The sequence below is a fragment of the Elephantulus edwardii genome, unplaced genomic scaffold, assembly GCF_000299155.1.
Source record: "Elephantulus edwardii isolate Elephantulus edwardi_28Jun2011 unplaced genomic scaffold, EleEdw1.0 scaffold00271, whole genome shotgun sequence".
NCBI classification, from domain to species: domain Eukaryota; kingdom Metazoa; phylum Chordata; class Mammalia; order Macroscelidea; family Macroscelididae; genus Elephantulus; species Elephantulus edwardii.
In genome coordinates this window covers 2,443,340-2,458,051 of record NW_006400021.1, presented here as the reverse complement: position 1 = coordinate 2,458,051, position 14,712 = coordinate 2,443,340, and the positions used below count along the sequence as shown (strand labels likewise).

At 37.4% G+C, this 14,712-nt stretch overlaps 1 protein-coding gene across 1 annotated transcript in view; it reads right to left on the bottom strand.

The window, feature by feature from the left end:
* MCCC2 (methylcrotonoyl-CoA carboxylase 2 (beta)) overlaps positions 1-14,712 on the bottom strand; it is a 108,731-nt gene that overhangs the window by 40,364 nt on the left and 53,655 nt on the right. The window contains exons 8-11 of the mRNA XM_006900036.1: positions 11,879-11,943; positions 3,874-3,973; positions 3,677-3,772; positions 1,154-1,226 (exon numbers count right to left, since the gene is read on the bottom strand). Coding sequence (XP_006900098.1) covers positions 1,154-1,226; positions 3,677-3,772; positions 3,874-3,973; positions 11,879-11,943 — 334 coding nt within the window. The remainder of the gene's footprint in view (positions 1-1,153; positions 1,227-3,676; positions 3,773-3,873; positions 3,974-11,878; positions 11,944-14,712) is intronic.

Below are 14,712 nucleotides of genomic sequence, written 5' to 3'. Positions count from 1 at the left end.
AAAAAGGGGATGGCGTATTCTCTTAGCTACTTCCTGCTGAAAAGGGACACTGTGGGTTTCAGGGTAAAGATCTTCTCTCACTACTCTACAGGGCCCCTTTGGCAGTAGGAAACACATAGACTATTATGGAGATTGATTTTGGAATTTAGATGCACTGCTTTTTTAATTATTTGCTCAGCATACAGACTGAATAGGTATACAGAAAAGATATAATCCTGATATATATATATATACACCTCTTCTCACTAATCATATAGTGTTCCCTCGTTCGTGAGGTTTCTCATGAGTATAATTAAATGTTTTCGGATTCCCATTCTCCTCAATATTATCTGTAACTTTTTAGGAGTCAAATGTCTTTGCACAGACCTTTATAATAAAGTAAACATCTTTCCGGTATTCTCAGTTTTCAGCCAAGATCCATCTGACTTTAGCAGTGATGGCCCTTTTAACAGGGTATCTGAATCCAGCTTGAATTTCTGGCAGTCCCCTGTCAATATACTATTTCAGCCATTTCTGAAGACTCTTCAGAAAGATTTTAATTGCATATGATGTTAATGATATTCTTTTATAATTTCTACACTCTGTTGAGTCTACAAACATAGCCCTTTAAGCAAATAAATTTCTTAAAATTTACAAACATCCCTTCCTTTCCCTCAACCCTACGATTATTATCTGCCCTGAATTCTCAATCCAATATTTGCATAAATCAGAACTTGTGGAAAACTCAAACTCACTCAATTGCACTCTGGGAAGCTAAATTTCCATGTAAAACTTCCCAGTGAAATTTGAGACTAAAGAACAAAAGAGATAGCACTGAAAATTTCAGAATAATTAATCATCTAACAAAACAATTAACTGAAAGTATTTTTTGCTAATTTTACTATAATAGTAAATTTTTATGCCATTGATGTCACAAAGTCCCAGGAAAGGGTATAACCACAGAATTGTGCTGTCATTATTTTAAACTCTCCAGATCCATGTAGCCATTTGGTGACAAACAATCTTCAAAAAATAGCTCCTTTTGAATACTGACTCATATCTGTACTGCTCTAAACAACAAGCTTATGCCAACTGTCTCAAAGCCTTGAGATAAGACATCATTATTTTCAAAGCAACAGGAAAATGTTCTAAGTTCAATTTTTTTCCTTCATACCTGTGACTAATGTGTCCCCATACAAGGCTTTGAACTCATTGAATCTGCTTCCATCCACGATTCTAGCAATGACCTAAGAGGAAATAAAAAAATGTCTTTGAGAAACTGCATTATCAAAGAATGTTTGTGTTAGAAGTTATTTATAAGCAAAATAAATTCACAGTGAAGTTGTCACTTTTGTGAAATTTCACTCAACACAGAAAATCTTCTCACCAGAATTTCACTTTACATGCATGTCCTGAAGCCATGCTGAGCTCTGATTTGACACTTCCCTACAAAAAGAACACCACCATGCTGTACAAAAAAGAAGAAAAGAGACTCCATGGCTGGATTCCAGGCTGAGAAATTGAAGGATGGTTTAACTGTATACTCAGAGCTTTAGGGGTTCCATCAACAAGCAAGGAAAAAGACACTGGCATCACACCAGTGTCCCATACAGGCTGTGTAGCCTTCAGTGGGCTATTAAACCTCTCTGGCTCTGTTTTTCCTTCTGGAAAGATGAGAATAAGCTGTGAAGATGTAATGAGCTAAGTAATAAAGGCATCTAAGGAAAATACTCAAGAGCAACAGTGTCTCTCTGGAGACTGAGGTCTGCCTGATACAGGCCATGGTTTTTGCAATCACTTGTTATGCATCAGAGAGTTGGACAATGACTAGGGAGGATAGAAGGAGAATTGACGCCTTTGAGCTGTGGTGCTGGAGAAGAGTATTGAATGTACCATGGACTGCCAAGAAAACAAACAGATTCATCGTAGAGAAGATTAAACCAGGCTGCTCCTTGGAGGCAAGGATTCTGGGGCTTCGTCTGACATACTTTGGACATGTTGTAAGGAGAGACAGGTCTTTAGAGAGGGACATCATGCTGGGTAGAGTAGAGGGACAGCGCAGGAGGGGAAGACCCTCTATGAGGTGGATTGATTCAGTGACTGGGATACTCGGGATGGGTGTGTTAGAGGCAATGAGATTGGCACAGGATAGAGCCTGGTTTAGGGCTGCTGTACATAGGGTCGCCATGAGTCGCAAACGACTCGACGGCACATAACAACAACAACAACAACAAGGAAAGAATGTTGAAATTGGGAACTGAGCTCCACCTCTACCACTGAGAACACAGAATCCCAGGCCAGTTAACCTTAAAATCTACATATTTCTGTTTTTTCTGGTTTTGTTGCTGTTGTTGCTTTAATACATATGAGAAGTGCTAACTAAAGCACAATGCCCAACACTCATTAAAATGTAGTCATTATTAAGCACTTGAAGGTTCAATGATTCTGAATCTGATGTACTTGAAAGAACAGTCCATATATGTATTATTAATCTCAAGAGTAGAAATGACTAGTTTATCTTTAGGGCTCAAACTTGAGCATCAAAACTATTCCAGAGTCTCAAACATGAAAAAAATATTTTACACTTTTTTAGAAACTATTTTCAATAATTGTTGTTGTTGTTGTTGTTGTTGTTGTTGTTGTTGTTGTGTGCCACTGAGTTGGAACCAACCCACAGGTTACCCTCCAGTGGGTTTTCAGAGGCAGTAAATAACATAGGAGAATGCGGACCCCTCTTCCAAGGAGCAGTTGGTGGATTTGAACCGTGTGCCTTTTGGGGTACAACACAGGTTCTTACAACTAGGCCACTAGAGTTCATTATCCTAGATAATAGAAATTATTTATCACTAAGAATATTCCGTGCTATTTCAATTAACTAAAAATGTGTATATATCTATACATGTGTGTATATATATATATACACACATATGTTATATCTACATAATAAAATAATATGCAATATTACACATATATGTAATGCATATATACACATACACACATTAAGACAAAACACTAAAATATCCCTATCTTTCCTGATATAGCAGAGATTTCTTCCTTTTTTTGCATTTTCTAAACTTTTCACAATTAATATATAATAGAGAAGAATGAAGAGAAAGTATTAAGATGATAATAAGAATTTCCCAATTTAAAAATCATTCTTCCAGCTATGGATACTAAATAAAAGACTATATACCTCATATAAATACTAAAAACTATCAATCTAGTTAATGAAGATTATGTCAATAAACTTCAACTATAATCCAAAGTCTAAATATTTGTCAATGTGATATAGATCTAAAATAGTATTTTTTTTCCTTTCAACAACTTAACTTTTAACCCATTTCTTAAAATTAAAACACTAAAATGAAAAAAGCTGAAATTGTGAAAGTGCCTTACATCATTCCTGATGTCCACAAAAAACCCAGTTGTATTCACAAACAGAACTTTATCACTATGTAATGAAAAATTCTAATAAGGATTTCTTTTTTTCTCCTTGCCTCCTGGAGAATTTACAGTGAGCCAAAGCTATCTGTACCATGGAACAGTGTCCTTCACTTACATGTCACTCTCTCCTAAGATCCCCATCTCAATCCATAGGGTGAAGCATATCTTATTACAGATTTTGGCTTTAAAAGCCGAAACATATCTAAAGAGATGGACAGCATGGTTCATAGCCCACAGTTTTATTTTCACATACCTCTCGAACATCAAAGTTCCTCTTGAGGTTAGCACCGACTATTCCATATAATTCATCAGCAGGAAATAAAGGGTCTTCAGAAGGTTCAACTGTAACCTGCAGAAATAGAGGGAAAATTCATAGGCATTTAAAGGCATTTCTCAAGATCATATATGCCAAAATGCTTTCCAAGAAAAAAACATAAGTAAAATACTCACATCTAATTTCTTCTGGTAATTTAGATTCCTCACAATCTTCCTTGTTAAGTGAAGAGCATGAATATCATCCAGAGCATAGTAGTCACTCACTCCAGACTTTCTACAGAGTAAAACACACCAAAATAATCAGGACAGGGAAAAGGAAAGAATGAAACATTTTAAAACCCAAAAGTATTCTTTCTTACAAGAATGAGACCATGTTTACTTCTAAAAGTTTTTTCAGATGTCTTCTTTGCATCTATAATGTCCCTGGCCAAAGAAAATACTTTGTTTTTTAAAACACTGAGGCACAGAGAAATATCTTGTGCTATGATCAGATGCATACAAATCCATGCTTCTGCTTTCTCAATCTTAGCAGTCTTCTACAAGGCCACACTATTCATTAAAGACCCATTCCACGCACCTCAAACAAAATTCTGTATTGATAAAGTCCAGCTACACTTTTATGATGTCACTAATAACTCGTGGTTACTGTGATGCTAAACACTGTGTCAACTGTGATAATGGTTACCCATCATGGACAGTGTTTGGTGGAGCTCCCAGATTAAAACAGGCTTGAAAGCAGGAGTGGCATCCACTTCTGAAATAGCTTGCCTCCAGAAACTCTATGAACTTGGAGAAATGATGAACATTATACAAGTGTTCAGGTCTTTAGTCCATAGGGTCGCTATGAGTCATCTTTGATGGCACTGAACAACAATAGTATGAAGTATTTTTGACTAACTGATTTCTAATGAGTGTGCTAACACGTACTAACTGCGCTCTCATTTTTAAGGAACTGCTGAGTCCCTTCTTTATGAAGCTATACCACAAAAGTAAGTCATCATAGGTAACAACACAAAGGCTGGAATACACCTGCTCCCCAGATCGTGGGTAGAAATCAATAATGTTAAAATGACTATGTGTTAAGGGCCGTGCAGATTCCTGCTGAACTTCAAGTTTGTTGTGAACAAAGCAGAGGATTGCGATTTAAGATGCAGATATATATGATTTCCTAAAGTATTAGGGAGCTCTGGTGGCTTAGTAGTAAGGAGTTGTGCTATTAACACAAAGGCTCGCAGTTCAAACCCACCAGATGCTCCATGGGCAGAAGATAATCTTTTCCCACACGATTTGCTGTTAGATGCCATCAAGTCAAGTATGACTCATAGCAACCCTATGAACAACAGATCTGAACCCTTTCCTATCCTGGGCCATCTTCACAATCTCTAACACACTCAAGCCCATTGCTTCAGTCACTGTGTCAATCCACCTGGTTAAGTGTCTTCCTCTCCTTCACCGTACCTCCACCTTTCCAAGCATGTCGTCACTTTCCAAGGAGTGACCGCTCCTACCAACATGCCCCAAATATGTACAATGAAACTTTATCATGTTTGACTCCAAGAAGCACTCTGGCTGCACCCTCTCTAAGACATATCTGTTTGTTCTTTTGGCAGTCCATCAGCTGTTCAGTACTCTTGTCAAACACCCATGTGATTTACTGCCTTTAAAAACCCACTAGAGGGTCAACTATACACTGGTTCCTATTCAACAGTACACAACAACAAAGTAGTAAAAAAAGAAAAAACTTTAAAAACCTAGAAAGTACCCTTTCTATGAAGATGGTGCAGAAAGAGAAGAAGGAAGCCTCTGCCCCTCCCAAAACTTAAGCCAAAGCAAAGGCATTAAAGGCCAAGAAGGCAGTCCTGAAGGGCATCCACAGCCTAAAAAAAAGAGAAGATCCGCATGTCACCACCTTCCAGCGGCCTAGGATGCTGAGACTCGTAAGGCAGCCCAAATACCCCCAGAAGAGTGCCCCCAGGAGAAACAGGCTTGACCACTATGCCATCATCAAGTTTCCCCTGACCACTGAGTCAGCCATGAAGAAGATAGAAGATAACAACACACTTGTGTTCATTGTGAATGTCAAGGCCAATAAGCACCAAATTAAATGAGCTGTAAAGAAGCTCTATGACATTGAAGTGGCTAAGGTCAACACTCTGATTAGGCCTGATGGAGAGAAGAAGGCCTATGTTTGACTTGCTCATGACTATGATGCTTTGGATGTTGCCAACAAAATTGGGATCATCTAAACTGAGTCCAACTGGCTAATTCTAAATACAAATTTTTCTCAAAAAAAAAAAAACCACACCACACAAAAAAACCCAACACCAAACAACCTATAAAGTAGGATGAGAAAAATAAAATTTTTGGTTCATTTTATAAGTCAGATAAAGTTGCTAAAATCTGAATTTTGATAGGGTCTAAAATTGGAACAAAGAGAGCTCTGGTGGCCTAGTGACAAGAAGCTACATTGCAATTCCAAAGGGACATGGTGCAAAGCCACCAACTGCTCCACAGGAGTAGGATGGGCAATCAATCTCCTCCTGTGTGATTAACTGCCTCTGAAAACCCACTGGAGGCTCAACTATGCATGGGTTCCAACTCTAGGATAGAGCAAGGTTCAGAGCTGCTGTGCATAGGTCACTATGAGTCATAAGCAACTTGATGGCACATAACAACCATCACAGTGACCTAGTGTTAAGAAGCTTCGTTGCAACCCCAAAAGCACCAGATGCTCCTTGGGAAAAGGATGGGCAATACCCCGTGCAATTTACTGTCTCTGAAAACCCACTGGAGGGTCAGTGTGGGTCAGTTCTAGCTCAATGATAAACAACAACCACAACCATTTAGAAGGCATTGGCAGCATAACAAGAGGAGTAAGCATAGTCTCTGCTTTCATTCAGAATGCTCATTCCTGGGGTGGGGAGGGGCTTGAAACCACGGTGGGAACCTGTGAAAATTGTCTCCAGAGATTTCCTCTACATGTTGCTGCTTTTGTAACCACCACCTCAGGAGGAAGACCAGCTTCCTCTTTATATGCCTCCAATGTAATGTCTTCAGGTGATAGACCCTTGTATTTTTACATTTTACAAATCACTTTCTCTTTCAAAGGGAGCTCTGGTGATGTAGTCCATTGTGAGTTGTGCTGCTAACCCAAAGGCCAAGGTTCGAATCCATCAGACACCCTGTGAGAGAAAGAGGAGTAAGCTTCTCCTGTGCTCTATACAGCCATGGAAACCCACGGGAAGGTCAGATGAGTCTGTTCTGGCTACACTGTCATAATTCAGTAAGCAATTACAAGTAGAAGAAATTATTTCTAAATCTTTAAAACACAAATATATATACACACACATATGTATATATGTATATAAACAGTCTACTTATTTCTAATAGCAGAAGCAGGATATCTTTGATAAAACACTGTATTTTAAATATTTACGTAATCCTTTGTGTGAAAGCAGCTCATAGGGATGACTCATTAGAAACATATAAAAAAGAACCCAAAGCAACACAACCACTAAAGTTTACGACAACGACAGAAAACAAAACAAAAAAAAACACCAAAACTATCATCACTTAATCATTTTTAATTATTTAAAATAATTTTTTTAGTAACCACAATAGAGAGTGCTCAGGCCCAGTGCTATGGTGTAGATACTGTTCAAGGTTAGTTTGTATAAGTCATACGGTAAATAAGTTAAACAACTAGAAGAGGAATTACAGACCTATTCTCCTAACCTGGTAAATTACCTACAGCTTTCATCAGCCCTAGATTACTTTTATAAAAACTGCCAAAATTTTAAAAAATAATAACGCTCCTCAAATTGTCCCTCTAAGCTGTTCTTTAACTATTTCATTCTACTCCAGTCATTCTCCTAAACATTCTTCCATTGGCCTTTGGGTGTAAAATTAGATACATGCTAGCATATTTATTTTGTAAATTTTGCTGGCTCATTCCTTCATATATCTTATCTGCTAATTAAATTATAAATCATTGTAGGCAGAAGGGATTAAGACTGAATTTTAATTTTTTTATTTTCTGATTGTTCACAGCAGTTGGTACAATCCATCCACCCCAACAACACTTGGAAAATCCATCCACCCCAACAAGTGGTCAATGAGGAAACAATGAATGTAAACCAGAGGCATATTATTATAACCAATTAAACAAAAGACAGGAATGCAGAAATGTTACAACCAATCTTCCTCTCTCACCTTGGCTTCCTGTTGACACCTGCTTTCCTAAGTCTGCTATCTGACAGAGCAAAGAGAAACACACATGCCAAGGCATGGAGTCAAGCGACTGGAAGTAACTGTCATCAAAGTGAGCTCACCTAATCCCAAGATTGTGACACCCAAACTCTGTGCTGAGGACTGTTAAATAAAGGCCTTGAACCCCTATCTTTCCCCAGAGCTCAGAACTCGATTCAACTGCTCACTCAGCATCTCCACCTTATCAGGTCCAAAATGAATATTTACACTCCTATCCTATTACCAAATCTGCCCCTAATCCAGTCTTCCCAATCTCAGAAGATGAAACTCTTTCATATCATCTCCTCTGTCACCTCACTTTGCTATACACCTTATATGAAATCCATCTACATGTGTCTCAATTCTACGTCTGAAATGAACCGCAAATCTGTTCACTCTCTACCTTCACCGTCTACCATATCCATGGGAGCCACCAGCAGCTTTCATGCATGCTGCTGGTACAATCATCCAATGGGATCCTCACCTACAGTCCAGACAATCCTCCAAGAATTCTCCATCTGGCATCCAGAGGAATTTTTCTAATGAAATATCTGGTAAAAGCTTAAAACCTTTCAAAAGTTTCATAATAATTTTCATAAAATAACCCAAAACCTTAAAAGACCAATGAGAGTAAGCAGCAATGGTTGTATTTACTCAATTTGTAATATTTGCTGAAAGTAGGTATTGTTTTAGGAAACTTGTATTTATTATCTCATTTAATCCTCACAAAATCCTAGGAAGTAAATAAATCATCTCATCCCTAAGCCCTAACCTGAAATGGTTAGATCAGCAGTGTGGGGAAGCCACGTCACACCTACCCACAAAGCCAAGTGCAATCTCTTGTATTCCACATACTACGGTATCATGCAGGTAACTTAAAATCAGCTGTAGTGGGTAATTCACACCATTCAATTCAACTGAGTTCACTGCCACAAAAATCAGCAAACATCACAAACCAGGATCTTTCTCCTCCAGAGAACCAATTATTAAACACTCATCATCATTCCACTAGCTTAGATCCATCTTAAACTTGTCCCTCATTACACATATTTATTTAATCTTTTTATTAAATATTTGTTAGTTGCCCACTGAAACTAGAATATAAACTCCTGAAGAGCAGAGACAGTGTGCCTGTGGCGCACTGCTTTATCTCCAGCATCTAGTGCCTGTCACTTAACAAGTACTTAATGAATTATCATTAAGTAAATAAGAAATCTGTCTTAGTTCTGCTGACATATAATAGGAAGCTTGGAAGCATAAACCTATAAAATTTAAAGAATTTAGCCTGAAAACAGCAAATCAAGAAGTGGGGGGAAAGCATATGACTTGGTCTGGCAAGGTTCTTTAAAAACCATCTGGTACAAGGCTTTTTTTGGTTGGAATTATAGACCAATATCTCTGATGAACACAGGTGCAAAAATCCTGAATAAAATCCTGGCCAACTGAATCCAGTGATACATCAAAAAAATAATTCACCATGACCAAGTGGGATTCATAACTAGTATGCAAAGATGGTTCAGCATAAGAAAAACAATCAGTGTAATTCATCACATTAACAAAGCAAAGAACAAGAACCACATGACCCTTTCAATTGATGCAGAAAAGGCCTTTGACAAAATCCAACATCCTTTCCTGATTAAAACACTCAACAAAATGGGAATAGAGGGGCTTTTCCTCAATATAGTAAAAAGTATATATGCAATCCCAAGAGCCAACATCGTTCACAATGGAGAGAGATTAAAGGCACTCCCTTTAAAAACAGTATCTAGGCAAGGATGCCCACTATCACCTCTCCTATTCAATATTATATTGGAAGTCTTAGCAATAGCAATGAGATAAGAGAAGGAAATAAAAGATATCCAAATTAGCAAAGAAGAGGTAAAACTATCTCTATATGCAGATGATATGACAGTATACATTGAGAACCCTAAAGACTCTTTGAGAAAACTATTGAACATAGTTGACCCATTCAGCAAAGTGGCAGGATACAAGATCAACATACAAAAATCAATTGGATTTCTCTATAGTGACAAAGAGAATACAGAACTGGAGCTAAGAAAAACAATACCCTTCACAATAGCTAATCACAAGTTTAAATACTTGGGAGTAAATTTATCTAGAAACATAAAGGACCTATTCAAAGAAAATTACAAAGCAATACTACAAGACAAGAAACAAAAAAGGATCCTGGAGAAATGGAAGAATATACCTTGCTCTTGGATAGAAAGACTCAATATTGTGAAAATGACAATTCTACCAAAGGCAATCTGCAAGTTCAATGCAATCTCAATATAAATATCAATTCCATTATTCAATGAGCTGGAAAAGGCAATTTCCAATTTTATCTGGAATGGAAAGAGACTTCAAATAAGCAAAGCACTCCTTTAAAAGAGAAACAAGGTAAAAGGCATCTCGCTCCCTGATTTCAAATCCTACTACACTGCCGTGCTGATCAAGACAGTGTGATACTGGTACAATAAGAGACACATAGATCAATAGAATGGAATTGAGAATCCAGAAATCAGCCCATCTATATGGTCAACTGATTTTTGTCAAGGAGAAAAAAATTAGTTAAGTGGGAAAATGACAGCCTCTTTAACAAATGGTGTTGGCAAAATTGGAAAACTATCTGCAGAAAACTCACACAAGATCCACACTAGGACTAAAACCAAGGACTATAAATTTCATCAGAAAAAAAGTTTGAAAGAACTCTAGAAGCCCTAATTCACAACATGAACAGTCTTCTAAGCATCCTGAAAAAACTACAACCAGGAAAGGATAAAATAGATGACTCTCCTAAAAGTCAAATCCCAATGAATATAAAAAACCTTCTCCAACAGAGTAAATAGGAAAGCCACAGACTGGGAAAAAATATTTGGCAATGACATGTCTGATAAGGGACTTACATCTAGAATTTACAGAATACCTGAGCACCACAACAAGGTAAAGGTAAACAACCCAATCGCAAAATGGGCAAAGGATTTGTACAGATACTTCATAAAAAAAAACATTCAGATGGTGAACAAACACATGAAGAAATGCTCAGAATCCCTAGCTCTAAGAGAGATGCAAATCAAAACAACTATAAGATATCATTTCACCCCAGTAACAACAGCAAAATTCAACAGAACAGCAAACAACAAATGCTGGCGAGGTTGTGGAGAAACTGGAACCTTTATTCACTGTTAGTGGGAGTGTAAAATGGGTAACCACTGTAGAAGGCAGTATGGCGCTTTCTCACAAAGCTGGACATTTGACCCAGCAACTCCACTACTGGGAATATATCCTAAAGAAATCAGAAATGCCACCTAAACAAATATACACACACCTATGTTTATTGCTGCGTTGTTCACAATATCAAAGAGATGAAAACAATTCAAGTGCACATCAACAAATAAATGGATAGAGAAGCTGAAGTATATTCACACAATGGAATACTATGCAGCACTGAAAAACAAGGAGCTCATAACATATTCTACATAATGGGTAAACAAGGAGGACATTATGCAGAGTGAAATATCTCAGTCACAAAGGACAAATACTGCATAATATCACTGTTATAAAACAGGACTGACATAGAGGTGGGGGTGGGGAGAGAAACTAAGAAAAGAGAGGATAAATAATGTACATTGAAACAGAAGAGGGAAAGAATTGTTTAAAAGGAATATATGTCCAAAATAAGAGCTGCATAGTAAGCATAGTAAGGTGAACTGGAGGTGGGGGCAGGGAATTGTACAATAATGAAAGAAATTTTTTTTCAAGGAGAAAAGCGAACTGGGGGTGGGGTGGGCAGGGAGGAAAATGTGCTGTATAAACTTTCAATAAAATCTTAACTTAAAAACAAAATAATCTTTAAAAAAAGAAAATACATTCTTTTAAGTATATAATATCTCCCACCAATCCTGGAAAGAAACAGCTGCTTCTGTTTCACCTGCAATGTAGATCAGCACCTCCAAGATCCTCAGCTGATACTTCTTCTCCAGTTGCTGCTTTAACCTAAAAAATGGATAAAAATCAGCGGTCCCATCAGCCCATCAAAGAGAATTAAAGGCTTATCTAACATACACACTTGCTGATACACCTTTCTTCCATAGAGTAAACAATAACTCCTTTTTTATTCCAGCCATTCATCATACATTATTGTTGTCTGGTGACACTGAGTCAAATAAAAATCATAGCAAGCCTATGAACAAAAGATCTGAACCTTGCCCTATCCTGTGCCATTCTCAACACTGCTAACACACTTCAGCCCACTGCTGCAGTCACTTAGTCAATCAAGCATCATCTTCTTGGCTGACCCTCCACCTTTCCAAACATAGTATCTTTCTCCAAGGATTAGCTCTTCCTAGCAACATGCCCAAAATAAATGAGATGAAGCTGTGTCATCCTTGCCTCCAAATACCACTCTGGCTGCACTTTCTCCAAGACATATGTTTGTTCTTTTGGCAGTCCATGGGATAGTCCGTACTCTTCTCCAACATAATCTCCAGTATACAGATGAGCTATCACTTTACTTGAATCCACTATCAACATTCCTGTCAAGCATTCATCATGTCAACATTCAAGTAGTCAAGAATTCAAAAGACCTGTTGCATTGGGGAAATACACTGTCAAAGACTTCTTTGCTCAAGAACTATAACCAATTCATCAGAACTCACATTTGAATAAATGTGTATTGAATGAATGCTTCCTTTCTATAGCTCCTTATCTAAACTAAAAGTTTCTGGTTACCACCAAACAGTATGTACTATCTTTAAGGTAGGAAGAAAAATGTTCTAGAATACCTAACATAAACGTTAGCAGAATATAAGCAAAAAGAATGTTCATAGCAGCGTTATTCACTACCGCAAGAACATGGAAACAGCCCAAATGTCCAACGACAACCAAATGAATTGAGAAATTGTGGTACATTCACACAGTGGAATAATGTGCAGCACTCAGGAGCAATGATTTCAAAAAATACTACATAATTTGGGAAAGACTGGAAAGCAGTATGCCGAGTAAACTAGTCTCCTAAGGACAAAAACGGCATAAGATCATTAGTGTGAAAATAGGAGAACTAGTAAAACATGTATGGGAACTCAAAGAAGGGGAGGGCAGAAGATGGGTAGGGGCGAAACCACAGGCCTGCACGGTTTGGTGAGTAGAGGGAGGGTGAGAAGGAATTGGGAAGGATCCAGGTGAAAAGACAGGGTAATGATGGGCAAGGTCCAATGGTGATTAATTTTATAAAACATAATGAGAATGATTTCACGAAACATAATGTGAATGAAGTGTGAAACACAATGTTTACAACTTTGTAAACAAACCACCACCAACAACAAAAATCCTCAAGTTATAAGACTGAGTTACCTATAGCCTGAGAAAATCAAACAAGAAGAAAGAAAACAGTGCTATGTGCCAAATTCATAGCTTAAGAATTAACTTATTGATTCTTAATTCTTTGGTTTGTTTTCTTTTCTTCATACAGGATATTATTTTTATTAGTATAATAGACATTAACCTAAAAATAAAGCGTAGAAAGAATTTCTCATGCCACATCAAAAACTTTGCTATAAATAGTATTCCACAAAGAAGGATAATTAAAATGTTCCCTTCAATTATTCTACCTTCAGAACTAAATTCTTGGTTCTCTTTTCCCAAAAAATTTAGTGTTAAATACAATTCAGTCCAAACAATAGCTAATTATACATGTCAAGATATATAAAGTTGTTAAAAAGGAATAAACAACAAAAACACGGCAAGGGTCTGACTAACAGAAATGGGAGGAGAGGAAGACAAGGATTTGTCATTAATTTGTTCAATAAATACTCCCTACGTTTATTATATGGGGATAAGAACAAAGATGAGAAATGTCAAAGAGGAAAATAAAACTGCTCACTCTATACTCAATCCTTTGTATAAAGGATACAAAACACAAAAGAACAAAAAGCTTCTTCAAAATGTATTAGTATTTATATAAAAAAAAAAACAACCCAAAACACCCACTTAAACCTCCTGTACACTACAGCAATTGAACATCACACTATTTATAGATCCTACAAAGTCTTTCCTCAATGTTCACTAAAACAAGCATCAGAATTTAGAATTCTCAAACAGATGAACAGCTGCTGCTTCTCTCTCCAACGTCCTATTTTGACTCTTGTGAACCTTTTTTGTTTTTTTAAACACTCTAAGGCTGTAAATTTAACAGGAGATGATACATCTTTCTCCCCTGGAATTGCTAGTGGATTCAAATTGCTGAATGCCAGACTTCTGGGTAGCAGCAAAACAGGCACATCTTGGAGGCTGTGAAATGGAAATTCACTGTGGTTTTGATTTGCATTTCCCTAGTGGTTAATAAAGGAACTCCACTGCAAATCCAAAGGCAAACAAATGGTTCAAATGCACCAGCTGCTCTACAGAAAAAGGATAAGCAATCTCCTCCTGTGCGATTAACTGCCTCTGAAAACCTACTGGAGTGTCAGCTATGAGTCAATTCTGACTCAGTGGTATACAACAAATGGTTAATAAGGAAACTCTGAAAAGTAAAAGAGTCAATTATGAGTCAATTCTGCCTTAATCACAATGAACAACTGGTGGCATAGTCCATAGAAAGTTGCACTACAAGCCCAAAGGTGGTGCCTCTCTGGTGGCTGGAGGGAAATCTTTTCTCAAATGATTACAATCTCCAAAAACCCACTAGAGGGTCAGCTATGGGTTGGTTCTGATTGACAGCAGTGAGTAAATGAAGAAACTATGGTTGTTGTTGTTGTTGTTGTTGTT